Below are 19,439 nucleotides of genomic sequence, written 5' to 3'. Positions count from 1 at the left end.
CAAGCTGTATATCTTCTTTGGAGAAATGTCTGTTTAGGTCTTCTGCCCATTTTTGGATTGGGTTGTTTGTTTTTTTGATATTGAGCTGCATGTACCTGTTTTTACAGTTTTTGCCTCTGTGAGAAATGCATTTTTCACTGGGGGCAAGAGCCAGGGGGTGTGGTGGCTAGGATTCCTGGTTTCCAATCAGGCTACACAGGTTCAGTTCCTGGGCAGGGAATTAAGATCTCGCTTCACACCACCACTCACTGCTGCCTGTCAGAGATCACTCTTGTACACACCTGGTCAACTGCAGGAAGGGAGCTGTAACCTCAGCCACATCTCTGACTACTGTCATGGCAGGCCAACCACAAGGATCCAGTCTGTGCCTGAGCCCCTTGTTACTTAACTAAAGACACCCCAACACATTTAGAAGGCAGTCTATCTGTAGGGAAATAAACTTTCACCACCAGCCGTGCTTGGGGTAGAAAGCAAGGCTAGACTAGTGTTATTCTACCGAGTCTCTTGATTTTGTGCGGAAAGAATCCTAGCAGAGCAAACTGCTCTTTACCTCGCATCAGCCTTCTGGGTTTGCTCAGCTGCCCAAGCACTGCAGGAACGGGTGGAAATTGCAGAGGAGAGGGAGAAAAGGATCCTAAGATAAAGCCTGGATTCTGGCTGTGTATTTATGTGTCTTTCAGCTACAGGCAACGGCCCTTACACCGACAGCTCTGGAGAGGCAGTGATGGTAACCTGAGGCCAGTGATTGGTAATCTAGGGGTTTAGGCGAGACACGGCCCCCACTCCTCCATCCCCCTTCCTCCCTGCCCAGGGTAGGAGCCGAGCAGGAGTTGTTTCCTCTGACCCCTGCCGGGGAGATTCCCAGATTCCCGTTGTCTCTGGGTAACCTAACCTTGACCGTTCCTAACAGGGGTTATCTAGCATATTCTTATCCAGCAAAAGGGGACGCCCCCATCCAACTCTCCTTTCGCCTTCCTACTTAACACTTTGCCTCGCCACCAACCTCTGACCTGGCCGCAAGCGCACTTTCTGTCCTCACTCCTTGACCCTGTTTATACAGTCGTCCTTTCTAGACAGGCCCGGGCGAAGCCTCTGGAGGGGAAGCCGTAGATCAGTTCCTCTCAAACTTAAGCGGGCATAATATTTATCCGGAGGGCTTGTTAAAACATTGTTGACCCTCGCTCCCAGAGTTCCCGGTTTCCTAGCTCTTGGATAGAGCCTGATAATTTGCATTTTTAACAAGTTCTTAGGAGATGCCGACAGTCCAGGACCACTTTGAGAACCACCGCCTTAGATAAAAGAAGGTGCCGGTGCCGCGGCGTGAGGTCCTCCATTTCTTTCCATCTCTTTCCCCGGTCCCTTCGCACTTATGCTATTTTCCCTTCTCCGTCATAGACTCTGGCTCTTGGACTCTTGTTTCTAGCGGTTCCCCTCCTGTCGCCGGTTCCGAGCGTTGTTAGAGAAAATTCCTGCCCATACTCCCCAGTCCTGTGCAGCGTCGCCCCCCACGCCCCCGCCGCCTTTACTGTTTTTCCACAGCAAACGCTGCCCGCTGCACTCTCCCTCTCTTGGGTGTGAATTATTCACTCTCTTCCCTTACTCCTTGCATTAAGTGCAACCTTTTCCGCAACTTAGCAGTGGCTGGGCTCGCTGCTCGCCTGTGCGCTCCGCAGCCCTGGGAAGCATCCCTGTACTGCCGCCACGCTCCTCCGCGCGCCAGACCCAGCCTGGGGCGCCGGGGCCATTCCCCCTCCTGCTCTGCGCTCCGACCCTATCTGGCTCGGGCTCCAAGGTGTGGGCCAGGGCGGGTGCTGAAATCTCCTCCGTGGAGCTTCGGGCGCCGAGGCCCAGAGGGGGGCAGTAGCAGCGTCAGGTGGCTGCTCTGCGTCCCCGTGCGCCGCTCAGTCAGTCCCTGCTGCGCGCTCAGCCCGGACTGGAGCGGGAGATGATCAACACCTCCGCCCCGGCAGCTGCGTCCCCGGGAGCAGCCGGGACTCGGGACCTTGGCAGGAGAAACTGAGATGTGACCCCTCCGACTGCCCATTGCCCTCTTTGGCATCCTGCCTGCTTCTCCCACTTCCTCTCCCACTCCACGGCCCCACTGGACAGCGAGCGTTTGCCTCGTCTCCGGGGAGAGAGGAGCGGCCACCAGGCGCACAGCCGGGCAGAAGTTGGGCTCAGCTGGGCAGCGCTGATCCAGCTGCGCCAGAGGGATAGGCTAGGAAGTGGGAGAGGAAGGCGCAGTAGAGGGTCTGGGAGATAGGGCTTTGAGTGGGCTTTTCCTGCTCCCCCGGCCCCGGGGTCGGGGCAGGGGGAGAAATGCTGAGCCCGCGCCTAGGTGATCGCCGCCGCGACAGCAGCCTCAGCAACAGCTTCAGCATCAGCACCGGCGGGACAGCGACAGCGGGGGCGGCGCAGGCGCACTGTGCCCCGCGGAGCCTGCAGTTCCCGAGCCCCGTGTGCGGCACCGCCACAGTCTGGGCAGCGGCGGCCGGGGGAGCGCTACTACCATGAACTGCCTGGTCCTCCTCCCCAGAGCTGCTCATCCGGGTCGGGCTGGAGACACAGTCAGGGGACCCCGTCGCCGCCGCCGCGCCCCCTCTTCTTTCGGCTCGATCTTCTCTTTCACCTTTTCCTCTTCTTCCTCCACCTTCTCTTCCTGCATTCCCCCCTCCCCCGCCGCGGATCCTGGCCGCTGCTCTCCAGACCCAGGATGCCGGGGGGCAAGAGAGGGCTGGTGGCACCGCAGAACACATTTTTGGAGAACATCGTCAGGCGCTCCAGCGGTAAGAAGAGTTGCAGTCAGAACACCCCTCCACCTCCATCCTGCCCACCCACGCCCCCCATCTTCCCCGTCCCATCCCTCTCCCAAGGCGGGAGGGGGACGCAGACCGCCCTACCTGGCGGCTGCAGTTACAAGATGGACCTGATTTTAGGTGGGAGTGGGAATGAGGTGGCAGAAGAAAGTTAGTTGCATCCCCTCCCCAAGACGTACTCTCCCCCCTCCCACCTGTCCAGAGCCCAGAACCGCAGGAAGCCAAGGGGGAGCAGCGGCTAGGGTGTAGGTACATCTGGAGAACAGAGTTGAGTTTCGCTTTGTTGAGGGATATGGTTTTTGTTCATCGTTTCCCTACATTTTTAAACAAGTAGGCTGAAGAGACTGATCAAATTCTTAGAGTTAATCTCAGTGGAAGGGTTCCCTCAAGTTGGGAATGGCTGTGAAAGTGGCTACTTAAGATTTTGTCTCTGGAATGGCTTTCAGGCTCAGTGGGCACCGCTGAAAGGAGCCTTGTGTATGAGAGGGCAGCTGGAGTTGAACCTAAGAGAGAGTCAGTTCTGGAAAAATGGGAAGGCAATTATTATGGTCAAATTTGTGTTTAAAGTTTCTTTTTTTTTTTCTATTTTGCATTGGTCTATATTGATCTATATGATATATTTGATTTGACTTAAACAGGAGAAATGCAGAAGGGAAGCAATAGCTACTGTGCTTTTAAAGTAACTGGAGAAAGAATTTTAAAATCTTTTATATAATTTTCAATTTTACAAGCAAGATATGTAAAATATCCTTTAAAGTTTTTTGTTTTTTGCTTTTTTCCTTCAGAGGCCTGTTATTATATTTTGAGATCCTTTGCTTGAAGAATTATGAGAAAGACATTTCTGCATATTGATTACAGTAGATTTTGGACCAAAGCAATGGAAATACTCTATGCAATTCCATAATCATTTTTTATTCATTCATTCATTCATTCAATGAAACAATATTTATTTGGGTGCCTTATACAAGAGACACTCTGTGGGGTCCTTCGGATAAAAAAATGATTAAGACACTTCTGCTCTCAAACAGCTCCCTCCTTAGTGGGAAGATAGAGGCACACTCAAATGATAATAAATAATTAAATACAATTATGCTCTTCCTGAATTGGTAGATTAGGTTATATTAATTCCTAGGATATGATCTCTTCTAAAACTAGGCTTGCAAATATTTCCCCTGATTTGGGGACAATATGTAAGTGTCCCAAGGTATTTTTCATCAATCTCTGACATGTTATTTGGTTTTCATTTGAGGCTTTTGACTTTATTTCTTTGCATTTGGTCAATGCCTTATACTATACAAGTCTTGAACAGACTTTTTTGGGTTCAAAAAAAATAGCTAATAGGCCTGGTTTAGTGTAAAAAAAACTATAATACTTTTAGCCATTCCAGTGTGATTTCAAATGTGTGTTTGATTTTTTATGATAATATAAAATATAAATTCCTCATGGTAGCCAATTTCTATGTTTATACATTACTTTCTTATATTAATGTTGTACAGAAACCTAGAGTACAAGGAGATATTACTGTTAAAACAACCAGTTTGGGAAATTTAAAGTTTATTGGAATTAGCTATTTAAGGTATATCAGTCTGTTTTTCAGCTTTCTCATCCTCTTGGGTTATTTCAACTCCATGCAGTTTGGTCTGTGAGAGGACTTTTCAGAGAAGGCCTTAAAGAATAAAATCTGGAGGCTCTCTATTGCTCTGCGTGGTAACCAGAAAGTAGATGAGACTTCCTTGGCTGAAGTTTGCTCATATAGCATCTTTGGTTGAAACTTCTCATACAGACTGGAACTCTGAGCCAGTTTGTAGAATATCTTTTATTTCTGATACACCATGAAATTAAGACTTACCTTATGTGGCTTAGAAAGAGCTGCTTCCGTTGCCTCCATTTAAAATCTACCATCCAAGTCAATGAATGTTTTATCTTTTTTACACTTCATGTTATAATTGCTTCACTGGTTTAATGTTTCCTTCCATGGATAGCACCAAGTACAAAGGAAAATTTATCTGTTTTTGCATTTTAAGTATCACCTCTAATTGCTTATGGCTAACTTTTAATACCACTAATCAAAACCTCTGAGCTTTGTTTTTAATGTGTTAGATATTTGAGGAAAGTATATGAGCATGTGTATGTAATCAATAACGGAAAGTCTCAGTGCCACTTGTACAGGAAGAACCTCAGAAATTGAGAATTACAGTATTAAATTTCTCTACACATTTATGTGTGAGTATCCCACACTTGTTGCCATTTCTATATGATTTGGCAGAGAAATAGAAAATTTCATTCTGAGAAATTGTTTGAGATTAACAGAAAAGTCCCTTCAGGGTTCTCACAGATGGATTGAGTTTGTCACCGTGAAGATTTCATTATTCACTAACTTAACAACATTGAAAGTGAAGTATTGGCAGAGCTTTAGTGGAAAAGAAAAGAGGCAGCACTCCTAATATAGCTAAGACTTGAAGAAAGATGGGTTACTTTTACCCCATGAAGTGCTTCTTTTTCTGTTACAACATCATTTACTTCTTATGAAAATATCAGACCTTTTAGTGAGAGTCGGAGTAGAAGCATATCTAGAGATACACACAGATAAACATACAGACAGGTGTCTACCCAGACACAAAGGTAGATGCAGAGGAAGTAAACTCTCTGTCTCACACATAGAAAGAGCAAAAGAGAGATGTAAAAAGTAGCAGAAATACAGGGAGAGAGGGAAGGAGAGAGAGGGAGGGAAGGAGCGTGGGAGGGGGAGAGAGAGAGAGAGAAAGAAAGAGAGAGAGGGAGAAAAGAAGGGATACTAGATATGAAAGGGCAATGAACAATGAACACCAAGAGAAAACGTCAAGCTTTTATTTGTCCACGGTGATCACTAATGAGCTGAAATCTCAGCCAATTAGAAATCTATAAGAAAACTTCTTGATTCAGAAAAAAAGAGCAAGAAGTGTGGTATATTTGGGTATAGCTTTTAAACATGAGGATATCCTAATAAAGTTCCAAACTCCTCAGTTGCAATTTCCCAGAATAACAGTGCTGTATTCTTTGCCTTAGAGTAGTACTGTAGCCTATTTGCTGTTATTTTACATCTCTTGAGATTGGCTTTTTGTTTTCCTTGTTTAGTTGACACAATCTGTAATGGGAAAGCATTTCAAATTGTCACTGGTGATTCAAAGTCTATAAAATAAAATAATGAGGGCCATTGAGTAGGATGGATACAAACATACTTTATAGCCAAATCCCAAAATAGTAGAAGTAGGGAATTCCTCTCTTTAGTTTTAAGATAAAAGATAAGATCATTTTTAGACAAATAAAAGGAATTACAATCATTCTTAACATGTGATTCTAGTAGGTATAGAGTACACATTATTACTCCAAGAAATTGTAAAGGTCAAAAGCATAAATGCAATAGCAAGGTTTAGATACATTTTTGGCCAGTAGAATCAAAATATGTTGCTAGGAAGGGAAAGTTTGGGAACCATGTGGTGAGTTCATTACCTGCGTGCAGTGTCTCATAGGAGGCCCCCGTCCAAAATGCCTACTGACCGAATCTGTGTCTGGAACATTATCAGGCCATCTTCCCTTATTTAAACCTTGCATAGTATTTATGCAAGCTATTCACCAATATATTTTGGGCCATAGGGAGCACACTTATGGGTAGAGGGTAGGTACCTGAAAGAAAGCAACAGTATTTTAAGACTTTTAGGTGGAATTTTAGGTTAAAACAAAACAAAACATTTCCGAGGCCTTCAATCTGATTATTGCTTTGGGCAGTACATTTTATATATATGTTGTCTTTGATTCCTTAACAAATAGGCAGAAATGATTAGTTTGGGTGACAGTAAACCTGGTTGCCATCTCAAAAATTTTTAACTATAAAAATAATGTCTTTTAAATTAGAATTTACTGTTCTTTAATATTTTAAACATTATGCAAAACTAGAAATGTTTTTCTCTTTAGAGAAAAAAGGGGCCCAGGAAAGAAGAAAACAGAAAAGGCAGTATTTTATGAACCACTTAACCTTCAAGAGAAGAAGTTGAGTATACTCAGTTTTCCATTTTGCCTGAAATACCTGGTTGCACAAGCACTTTCTTTACTCAGTGCTCTTACCTATAGGAAAATCCAAAATCATTTTTGTGCTATAATTAATGTTTGTAAAAACTAAGATCTTAAATGAGAACCTATAGGAGGGGAAATAAGAGAACCAGTGATTTAAAAACAAAACAAAAAAGAAATAATAACTCATAATTTTCATCCAATTAAAAAAATTGTGGAAAACAAATGGTTTATTGTGGGTTTTTTTTTGTATAGAAGACTTGATATTTTTTCTTGAAAGATCTAAAATACTATTCAGGAAATGTTGATAAAACCGCTTAGAGTTTTTGAAGCTTTGGTTTACCCAGGTCTTATAATGTATCACTTTTACCTTTAAAATATCATAGAGATTGAAATTATACTGACCACTGCCTAAATTATATTTATAAGTAAGCCAGAGGATTGTCCCTTGCTTTAGAGTCCACACTGCCTTGTATAACAAATGCAGTACTTTGTTGACTAGAGAGTTGCTTGTCCCAGGACATTCTTGTGTTCACTAGAAATTGCTCTGTTTGTTTATCTTTTGCTTGATTCCAGAGTAGAGTATATAAGAAATCCACGTGCCTGGCCATCTGTCAACTGCCGTACTAAAAGAAACATAAAACAGTATTTTTGTTAATAGAAGGGAGTGGCTATGATTGTTTTAACTGATGGTGACTGAGTACATTTCTATAAAGGAGTCTTTTAGTTTAGTCAATATTTATCTTTTACTTTCATTGTTAATAACAGCTGCTTGGTAGCATAGAGGAACAAGGCTTCCACCTTCTCTCCAGTGTCTGCTCTAGGAAAAGTGGTACTGTTCTCCAGAGCGCTGTAGTTAAGATTCACCACAAGAGGGCACTATAGGTTCTGCCACAGGTGAACTAAGTAGTTAAGATCTTTCTGTTCCTCTTTTCTGTCCGTTACCTCAAGTTTGATTGGGGGTTAAAATCAACGCAGTTAGTTCTTAGTCTTGGCAGAAAATATCTAAAACACAAGACATATAGGAAAGTGAAATGAAGAAAGGAATTGCAATCTTATATTAGTTGATGGTGACCTACGTTTTGTGACTGAATGTGATATTAGTAAAACCAGTTTATGGAAACAAATTTAAATAAATTTTAGACTAATAGAGTATTTACTTTAGCAGATGAACAAAATTTTATTGTAATAAATCATCTCAGTGTGGTGATAATATGTATGAAATATAAAGTTTTGCAGAATAATAATGTATAAATAATGTTCATACCAGAAGGATGAATATATATTTTCTATTTCAACAAAAATTTTCCTCATCAGATGTCTTGATATAATTTTGATTAAGTTGGTGAAGTAGAATTAGTTCATGACAGTGTTTTGATCTTATTAAAAGATAGTTTACAGATTTACAGTTACTTACCTAGGGTATTATATGATTCTAGTATTTTGATGTTATCCAAACTTTAAAAATAAAATACAGAGCTAAAGTAAATATTCTTCAAAGTTCTTCAAATTTATTAAACTCTCAAAAAAATATGATTGGAGACATATTACTTTAAGAGGTTCTATTTCCTGTCAGTCATCAAGTCTGAATCTTGGTCTTAGGGATTTTTTTCTTTTTGGTAGGGTTAGAAACCATATTTTTAGAGATGCTCTGAAATGTCCCAAACAAAATCATTTTTAATGGGAAAAATTAAAGTATGCCATACAGCACTTTTATGAAGAACAGAGATACATAGTGAAATCAAATGAACATGAATAACAAGTCACAAAACCAGTGGTAATTATTGTTGTGTAAATTGAGGTCAAAGAAAATAGTCTTGATGTGCTGCAAGAAATGGACATTTGTAAAACATTTTTCTTTACTCATAGAAATTTTAAGACTCCAGTCATATGTTCTCACCACACACACAATAAAAGAAAACACTAGCTATGTGAGATGATGGACATGTTAATTAGCTTGATTGTACACGTATATCAAACCATCAAGTTGTACACTTTAAATATATACAATTTTTATTTGTCAGTTATACCTCAACAAGGTTGAAAAAAAAAATCCTTAGTGTGTTCCACTAAATACCCTAGCTTAATAATGTATGATATAACTCCTTTTCATTATTGAAGAATGACTAAAAAGAGTAATTTAAATAGTCTCATTTTATATAATATAGAAGTTTTAATATTGGAAAAGCTTGGTCTTGAAAGATACTTGATCAAATGAACGCTGTGACAGTATTGTCACATATATCAGTGTGTTAGACATTATTTTAGTATTTGGTTGTTTATGGATACCGTTACTAATACAGAGAAATATTTGTGTACATTCTAGATAGTAGTTTTGTGATATGTTAAGTTTTCACATGGGAAAAGATAGGAAAAGTAAATAAAAAGTGAAGTAGTTTATAAAGGAAGAGTGGTTGAAAAGCTGCTTGAAATTTTATTGAAATGGATTTCTTTCTTTCTTGGGTATGGTCCCATCAGAGAGACATAAGTACAAAGTCCTATTGATTTCACAAGTTATATGATTTGAGATCTGAGCTTAGGTGCACAATCAGCAATTTCTAGAGGTAATGACATGTAACTGGGAAGTTGTGGAAGTGTTGGTATATGGACTAAGCTTCTTGAGTCTATGGGTTATACCTTACACATGCACATAGCACTAAGTACTAGTTGAATAAATGTTTTTTTGCTATTGCCTCCTAAACTAACTAAGTCCAGAATTGATTTTTTTTCTAAAACACTGCTGATTAAATCTATTAAGTAAGCTTGTGTCAGTAACTGTATAGTTTAAAATATTTAGGTAACTAATGTGTATATCTGAAAATGGAAATCACATTGTACAGGGAAAATCAGATGGGACTCATGAGAGCATGAGAGGTGAATGTGTATGTGATCTCACACTCATCTCTTATTCCAGCTTGATGTACAGCTGAAATATTTCCCATCATTTTTGTTCTAATCTCCAAGGGCTTAAAAGATAGACTTTTATACAGGAAATAACTGTTTAGAAATTTGTTGATCCTAATTATTGTTTCAAAAACGATTTTGCAGTTAGGAGTTATTGATGGTAAGTTTTATCCCTGGGAATTGATCTGTACCAGTTTATGTATCTTCTGAGTGAGTTCTGCCTTGAGAAGCAGCTTGCAGTCCTGTGCACTATCCAGAGGAAGAGGCAGAAAAGATTTTGGCTTTTTAGAGACTGCGTGGCCAGCCTCAGATCACCAAGTTTAACTGAAAATCAAGCAACTCACTTAGACTGAGGGCAAATTTCATCTTTATCCTGATCTTTTCTGTAAGCCCTGTCTGTCTGCTGGCATATCTTTGATTTGGGACAAATTATAGCACAATGAGTTTATTTTCACATATTTATGACATTGAGAGAATAGAGGAACTTTTCAATGAGGGCTAAATAATCCCAGAATAAACTCCCCAAAAAATAACTCCCATCCTTTTGCTTGATGTTCATACTCTTTCTAGTTAATCATTCACTAATTCAGCATATATTGTTGAGTGCCCACTATGTGCTAGGCTCTGATCTAAGCACTGGGGATGCACATTGAACACAACGATAAAAATAACATTTCTCCTTTTTTTTTTTCTTTCTGTGAGGGGCAGTGTGCACACTGGTTAGGCACCATAGGTTCTGGAGGCTTGCAGTAAAGTCCTGGCTCTGATGCTTACTAGCTCTGTGACTTACTTATCTATACCTAGTTTTCTCCTTTGCAAAAGGCAAGTAATAAAAGTGCCTAGCTTACAGTGTTGGGAGTGAGGATTAGATGAGGAAATACATGCAAAGTGCTGAGAACAGTGTCTGGCACATAACAAGCACCATATCAGTATCAGTGTGGTTACTTATTGTTATTAGTTAGATGTTTAAAACTTTGAATGCACCATCTGTAGCTGATGCCTTTAATTCTTGGTCACCATTTCCTTTTGCACCTCTTTTCAATGGATTTCTGTCTAAACCGTAATGTTGAAACTTCTAGAAGTTTACAGGTGAGCATTCTTCTTGTGAATCCAAAAACCTTTTATTTGTCCATATTTTTCTGGCTCTGTAGGATTTAAGACTCTGCTCCCCTACCCTCTCCACACGAGTTCATCCTTTGGCTTTCATGACTTTTCACTTTCTCTTGCCCTTTTCCCTTTCTTTTTCTATACCCTTTCTATTCCTTTTCTATCCCCTTTCCCCTCCCCTCTCCTCCCATTCCCTCCCCTCTCCTCCTCTTTCCTCTCCTGAAGGATGGTTGTCATTCAGGTTTAACCTTCAGCTGTCTTTCTTACATCTTTACCCTCCTTTTCAGAGCAAGTTTGTCCTCGGTCATAATTTAAAATGTATCCTTTCTGTTCTCCAGTCCTGTATTTCCAGTGGCCTATAGAATTTCTCTTGTACACCTCACAAGTTATTGAAAACTCAGTGTGGCCAGAGAATTGAATTTATCATTGGTTTTGGCTTCAAATAGACTTACTTTTTTGGTATTTCCCCATTTCTATCAAAGGTGTCTTTAATATTTTAATCTTTTAGTCTAGAAATCTTAGGGTCATTTTTGGCTTCCCACTCAGTGTAATATTAGTCTTACTTGCTAACCAGATTACTGATCCCTAGGGGTAAGAATTTTGCCAAGTAGTTTTTTCTTACCCTTTATAAGCACTGTGTGCCGAGTGAGTGAATTCCTGCCCGTTCACTCTACTGACTCAGGGCGTGAAACATGTCCATTACCGATATCATATACAGCCAGTGTGTATAAGTATGATGGACCAAAGGAGGAGTAAACAGGTTGAGAGAAGAGTTGCCTCACTACTGGGCCCAGAAACAAAAGATCTCCTCTGAGAGTGAGGAATGAAAGGTGTGATACATTCTCCTTGTTCATTCCCAAGCAGCCTCTTTTTCTACTAGAGCAACCATCATCAAGGTAACTGGTCATCTTTCTGGAACTCTGTGGGGCAGAGAACAGTGCTCTCAACAGAGCAAAGGCATTTCCATCTTGTCTTGACACAGACTTCCGTCCTGACTCTAGCCATTACTCTTGGTGACATCCTAGGGCTCTACAGGATTATAGTAACTACCTTGTGGGTTTGCTGGGAAGATTCAGCAAACCCACAAATGTAGCAGATCTTGCACTGTGCCTCATCATAGCAAGGGCTTAATAAATATTCACCTGTTCCTATTTTCTCTGAGGTAGGGGAGATTTACTTTTTTTTAACCTGAAGAAAGCAAAGTATTAAATAGTGAAGGCTTTCTTAAGTCTTAAACTGGTGGATCTGAGATTAAAGGCATTTGGATTCACTTTACCAAGGGCTTACTTATTTGGAGAAAATAACCAAAACAAACAAACAAACAAACACCACTCTTTCCCCCAACAAAAAAAACCTACTACTTACAGTCAAAGAAACATCAGTTCTTTCTACCTCAGTAATTGGCAGTGCTTGGAGAAGCTGAAGAAGGCAGAAATTCAGCCTCTTTTCGTAACTGGCTCAGTAAAATCCGGCCAAAGGAGAGAAGTGAATTGAATTTGTGATCTGTATCTTTCCCTTGAACAATTAGCTCCTAATGCATAGATAGTAGAAATTAAAAAAAAAATAGGACAAAGCTTTAGTAAATTAATCGGATTGTAAATACATTCAGAAAAGCCTCACTTCTATTTTTTCTACCAGGAGTGGAGCTTAGACTAGTCTTTTAAAGGAAATTCTCCATTAGTTATCTTGCTATTAGTGTTTGATTGCCTTAAAAGGTTAACTTCAAAGAAAATAGAATCCCTTTAGAACAGCTGCAGTTCATTTGCAAAAACAAGGTTTGCTTATGTGCAAGATTGAAAAATGATGCTTAAACATTAAAAATGTAATACTTTATTCCCCCTGACAAACATATCTTGACTGATTTAGCTTTTATCCAAGATTATATAACGAGTAAATGTTTTAAGTCCTTAGGTAGTTTAAGAAATATCATTGTAATGAAATTCAGTAAAAATTTGTTCTTATCTACAGCAGGGTGAAGGTTTTCTGTTGTACTATGAGACTGTGAATCTCATAGGCCATTATTGCAATTATCTTTTACTTTTAATGATTCTGACAAGTATACTTTTTAGAAACACATCTTTCATGAACATAACACCAGTGATTAAAAGTAGAAACTTTGAATTGTTGAACATTTTTTTGTGTGTGTGTGTAGAAATATTTTCTATAACAAAATTGCTATTATTCCTACCATTAGAATTTCAGGAATATAAGTTAAAGTATCTCATGAATTCTGAACCGCTTTGGCTAGATGGAAAAATGATGAATTTAATGCCATCAAAGAAACACAGAAACTTAAAAATGTACCTTTGATCTTGAGGGAGATGAAAAGTGAAGGCATATTTTTATCTTTGTTGACAGCTGAGCAAGTTTGAATAATTTAACAGATATTTTTTGCATATTTCCAACTCCCACAGTGATGGTCTGCTTAATGTTGCCCATTATTATTATATAATAATTAGTCTCATTGTGGAATGAGACAGGTACAAAGTGTATGTGTCTACACACACACACACACACACACACACACACACACACAGGCACACACACACACACACATTTCCTTGATATAGAGCTGTAGGATAAAGGTGTATTTGTAAGGACATGAAACATACCAGTTTTATATTCTGTTATTGACATAGTAGAAGTGGATAATGAACCTACCAGAAATCAACATTGTGAATGTGGTCATGACATAAATTATTTATGCTTTTGTTTAGCTATCTGTGCCAGGATTTTATTTAACCCAAATAAACATGTGCTATATGTGCTTCAGGGATGGTTTTGCTGTTACTGTTCTCTGAAACTTAAATATATCTATAGATATCACTCACCCACTTAAGACAAGTTTAAAAAGTAATATATGCTCCATGACTTAAATTCACAAGTTTCCAGAGTTCAGGGAAATCTGTGTCGGAACACCTAATTTTAATTTTTTTACAGAATTTTCAGTTCTTTGAAGAAAAATACCTAGCATAATTCTTATCTATATTCTTGACAATGTCTAGCATTGCTCTAGTAATTATTTATTGGCCGTATGACTTTCAATAGGAATAAGAATTTTTATATTTGATCATTCAACAAACTTTTGTGGGTATACAGTGATGAACCAACAGACATCGTCCCTGCCCTCATGGAACTTGGAGTCTGGTGGGGAGATAGGCGTTCAACAAACCCAGACAAAATATAAATGACAGACTGTGGTAAGCACTTTGAAGGAAAAAGGGAGGGTGCTGTGATCAAGTGTAACAGAAACAAATTTTGATTGGGAGATGGTGTCAGGGAAGACATTTCTAAGGAAGTAGTGTTGATTTGAGGCCTAAGGTAAGAGGTAACTAGATGATGAGTGGGCAGAAGAATATTTCAGGCAGAGAGAAAACATGTGAACCATCCTAAGGAGGAAAGAGAAAATGAGTGGCTAAGTTTGTGAAGCTTAAAAGCCAGTGTAGTTGGATTGCAGTGGGCAAAAAAAGAGGAAGGCGGGAAACAAGGGTGGAGAGACAGAGGCTTGATTATTCCGGGTAAGGCTTTTGCATTGTATTCCAAGTGCAGTGGACAGATCTCCTGGCCACAGGGGTCACTTGCTGTATAACAGCAAGTTGGGTTGGAGGGAGGAACGATGACAGTAGGGGACCAGCCAGGAGACTGTTGCAATTGTCCAGGCAAGAGATGATGGTGGGTTGGCCTGGGAAGTAGCAGTAGAGAAGAGAAGTGGATGCCTCTGCTGGTAGAATTATTAGGGTTTAGTGTTGAATTGGATGGCATGAATGAAGAGGTGTGAAGGATGACTTTCAGGGTTTTGGCTCAAGCATCGGGCATAGAGAGAGGTAAGGATGGAGATGAAGAAAACTGAGATGGAGAAAACTGGGAGATTGCCAGCTTTGTAGTGAAGCTCTAGAGATCACCTGCATTATCACTTTGTTATCTAGCTCCCTTTTCATGCCCTTGAAGTAAATAAGAATGCAGCCAAAGAGAGCTTAGTTCAGTGAGACTGTGTACAGAGGTGATTTCTGTATTCTCCTTACAGAGGTTCAGAAGAGTATCACAGGACAGATAATTAGCTTGGTCGGTCTGGTTGTTCTTGTGGATTAGAAATATGTAACTTCAGATTTTAACAGGAGGCTAGTTCAGATGAGAAACAAAGTAAATTTTTTTTTGTATGTATGTATATATGTTTCCGAAGTAGGTTTTTAAAATTGAGGTATAGTCGATTTACAATATTATATCAGTTTCAGGTGTACAACATAGTGATTCAAAATTTTTATAGATTATACTCCACTTACAGTTATTATAAAATATTGGCAATATTCCCTTGCTATACAATATATCCTTGTAGCTTATTTAATTTATACACAGTAGTTTGTAGCTCTTAACCTCCTACCCCTCTCCCCACTGGTAACCACTTAGTTTGTTCTCTCTATCCAAAGGAAAATTTTGAATAAAACCAAGATTCCCAAACCAAATCTAACTTTATAATGAATACTTGACAATAGCATTGTTGACATACCTTCTTCAATACTTTTTAGAAAACATTAGTGATTGTTGCATGAGCTTCATTGTGTTGCTTTTAACCTCCAAATTTCCATTCTTGGCCACTGATTTTTGGAATGTGAATTCTTTAGCTCTGTGAATCAGAGAATTGTGGAGGGCGGGGTAATACTTGGAACTCTGAGCACCTGCCCTCAAGTCCTTCCCTCAGGGAGGCCCCGGGGTTCTGCGAGATTGGCTGGAAATAGCCCTTAGCTCAATTTACCGGTTTCTGCCTATACTTCACCTCTGCCAGAGGAGGTCTATGCCAGGGTTTTAGGGCTTTCAGAATAAGGGTGATGACTTCTGGGTGGTGTGCTTCTCCAAGGTAAGAACTAAATGAATATAATGTGAGGGAAAATCTGGTTGACTTTTCTCAGAATCAGCACTAGACCTTGGAAAAAGTATAAATTAGTGAATGTGTTTTATTCAGTATGTTTGGTTTCTTTTTGTGAAGTCCTTTCCTTTCTCACCTCCATGTCTTGGTTCTTCCTCAGTGCTCTAGAATTTTTTTGTGCCTTAGCACTTCTTAAAATATCTGAAAACTTCTCTGTGCTTGTGCTTTGAAATACTTCTCTCTAGGGTAATTTGCATAAAAAAGATGAGAGGAAGAGAGAGAGGTTTAACCCCCAAAAAGGTGTTCCACACTTGTTAATGTCCGTGGAATTTCTGGATCAGAGAATGGGGTAGTTTTTATAAAAACAAATGAAACGAAAACCTAAATAACCATCTAGTCATGCCAGATACAGGTAGTGTTGGATCAGCTCAGAGGAAAAGATTCTTTTCCTGGAATTGCTATAGAAAGGAAGAATACATGCTTTTATATTGTTTTCATTGACTGAATATAACCTTTCTTCTTCCAGAAACTTCTGCCAGCAGAATTATTGACCTCATGGTTTATATGTGATCTCCTTTAGGAATGGGATTAATATGTAGTGGTATTAAATTGTAGTTACTTTCCTTGATGTCTGAAGAAATAGCACTGTAAAGAGGAAGTGCTTCCTTTATATTAAATGAAAACAAAAGTTTAAACAGCAGTTCAGAAATATAGTGATGAAATAGAAAGTCTTAGACGGCGAGGCCTAATTCTGTCTTTCTCCCCCACTAGATGCCCTTTTCCTACGTTTGCCGAGTCCTCTAACTTCCCTGGCCTGCTTTCCCATCCTTAAAAGGAAGAAAAGGATGCACAAGATGAGTGTAGTCATGAGCTTGGGGAACCACCTGATGATCTCACTAAAATGCAGATTCTGATTCATCAGGTCTGGAGTGGGTCCCAGGTTCTGCATTGTTAATAAGTTCCCAGGTGATACCGGTCTACACTTTGAGTAGCAAGGTATGAGAGCAAAGTTTTCCAAACCTGGCTGAGAATGAGACTGACCTCTGAGGCTGTATTTTTGTGTTCCAGTCCTAGGGAGTCAATTCAGTGTGTCTGCATTAGAATTTAGCAATCTGTAGATTCTATTGCAGCTGCCAGCATTTAGGCATTATTGCAGTAGCTCAGGGCTTCTCCACCCTGGTTGCATATTGGATCACATGAGAAGATTTAAATAACTTATGCCTGGCTCTCACTACAGACCAATTAAAACCAACTCTTTGGGGCCTAGAATGAGTAACTCCTATGGCTCCCTCCAATTCTCCTCAACCTCCATCCCAATCGAATGAATAGTCAAAATTGAGAAACACTCATAAGGATCCTAGTGGGCATTTTGAATTAGGGGCTTGCGATTTAGTTTTTGACCTTCTAACACTTGAGGAAAAAGTGCTTGTTTTATTTCATGTCCATCTCTGAGAGGATACTCGATGGTCTTGACAGAATATAATAAGATGTTTTAAAGCCTCAGGCTCTTGCAGAGATCTGTTTGAGAATTTGTCCATGTGTAGGATTATCGCTTCTGAAATGTTTTACTGGACTACTACCACCTGGTAGGGATAATTACCCAATTCTTAGAGCCCTCATAAAGGAACATCTGTGTATTTAAAACATTTGGACATGATTGTTTAGCATCATCATCAAGGACTGAAACAGTCTGAATCCCAAGGAAGGTTTAATTTTTCAGAATTCATGGCTGTTGGTGTGCTAAGAGCTGTGAGGACAAATCAGAACTGGTTTCCCTAAGCATGGTTGATGAATGTCAGTGTATTTGTGCTGCTATTACAAAATGCCATAAATTGGGTGGCTTATAACCAACAGAAATTTGTTTCTTACAGTTCTGGAGTCTGCAAGTTCAAGATCAGGGTGCCAGCATGGTCAGGTTCTTTTGAGAACCCTCTTCCTGATTGCAGACTGCTGGCTTCTCATTGTATTCTCCTCATATGATGGGAAGCCCAGCAGAGGAAGCACGTGCTCTCATCATTATTATAAGGGCCCGAATCCCAATCGTGAGGGTCTCCATCCACATGACCTCGTTGAATCCTAATCAAATCTCAAAAGTCCCACCTCCTAATACCATCACAGGAGGGGTAGAGTTTCAACATATCAATTTTGGGAGGACACAGGCATTCAGTTCATAACAATGAGGATGATGATGGTTACTAAGAATTCTGGGCAATTTCTTTAATGACTTTATGTTTCCAAAACTTCTGAGCTGGTCTTGCTTTCTAGATTTGCAACTATTTCCTTTGTAAAGAAGTTATCCTTCAGTAAGCATATTGCTTTTCCCTGCCATGTTCTAAAGCCAAAGGGAATTAAAATTTTCTGGGAAGCAATTTTAATTACTCTGCTATCTTGTTCTTAATATTTGTTAATAATACCAGATTTCACATTCACCAAAACAATAATTTTCATGACTATAGGGAAATGGAACAGTTGTGTGAATATTTCATTTACACATATTGCGTTTCAACTAACAGACAAGTTTCCGAAAGAAGCTCCTGGACAATTTAATACTGAGCAACTTCCCTCTAATTTAGCTTTTTTTTTTTTTGCGGTACGCGGACCTCTCACTGTTGTGGCCTCTCCCGTTGCGGAGCACAGGCTCCGGACGCGCAGGCTCAGCGGCCATGGCTCGCGGGCCCAGCCACTCCGCGGCATGTGGGATCTTCCCGGACCGGGGCACGAACTCGTGTTCCCCTGCATTGGCAGGCGGACTCTCAACCACTGCACCACCAGGGAAGCTCTAATTTAGGTTTTAACATTAAAAAAATCTGTCTCCCCTTCTTTCTCTCCCCCTTCCTCCTAATATTTTATTTTGTAGTTTAGCTCTCAGTATAATTTTATAGGTTTTGGTTTGCAGGGTCAACATTTAAAAATTTATTTTTTCTAGGTTCTTTGTTTATCCATACACACACAGAGCTCACACACAGAAAGCTCTCTCTGGGTATATAATACAGCTGTAAAAGAAGCTTATATATAATAAACAATAACAGTTTATAGTTTATAAAGAATTTTTACTCCAGTGGGTAGTTTATAAAGATTTTGACTACATTATTCTAATCTCCATAAACTACCCAGAGTGGTAGGTATCATTATGAGGAAGCCAATAACCTAATTAAAACTCCCCAGGTTTTTCACAGTAGCTCCCTTGGTAGTATTGAGACAGGATCCAAATGCTGGCAGAAAATTTGGGGAAAGGAGTTTAATGATAATATGATTGTTATGACTATTTACCAGTTGATGACTAGTTATATGAAGGACCTAGCACTGCGGTTGATTTTCTCAATGGTTTTATAAAACATTCAGAAATGATAGAAGCAGTTCTTATGCTTGTCTTCCTAAACCCAGAGCACATATTGCTAATGCATAATTATTAAGACCTTGAGGTAAGGGCTAGTGAGCACAGAGTCCAGTTACTTTACTCTCTGTTGGTCTAAATTAATGGAATCAAACTTGAAGCATAAAGATAAATGGAGAGCATATTTCCTCGACTATTTTTTAAAACTTAAAAAAAAACTTTGAGTTTTTAGGTTTGATTGAACATGCAAGCAAATACTCTAGGGCGTACCTAGCAATTATCTGAATTGTCCTTATTCTATGTTATTGGTTAAAATCAAGTATATATTTTAAAAAATAAGATTGAAGATAGGCAACATCTCAACAACTTA

The 19,439-nt window shown here is 39.7% G+C and overlaps 1 protein-coding gene across 1 annotated transcript in view; it reads left to right on the top strand.

Annotated features, from left to right (window-relative positions):
- Positions 1-2,713: 2,713 nt before the first annotated feature.
- KCNH5 (potassium voltage-gated channel subfamily H member 5) overlaps positions 2,714-19,439 on the top strand; it is a 346,085-nt gene continuing 329,359 nt past the window's right edge. The window contains exon 1 of the mRNA XM_024117436.1: positions 2,714-2,786. Within this exon, the coding sequence (XP_023973204.1) occupies positions 2,714-2,786 (73 nt within the window). The remainder of the gene's footprint in view (positions 2,787-19,439) is intronic.

The sequence above is a fragment of the Physeter macrocephalus genome, chromosome 11 (genome assembly GCF_002837175.3).
Source record: "Physeter macrocephalus isolate SW-GA chromosome 11, ASM283717v5, whole genome shotgun sequence".
NCBI classification, from domain to species: domain Eukaryota; kingdom Metazoa; phylum Chordata; class Mammalia; order Artiodactyla; family Physeteridae; genus Physeter; species Physeter macrocephalus.
The sequence above is the reverse complement of the archived record's forward strand: the minus strand, read 5'-3'. Positions and strand labels throughout refer to the sequence as shown.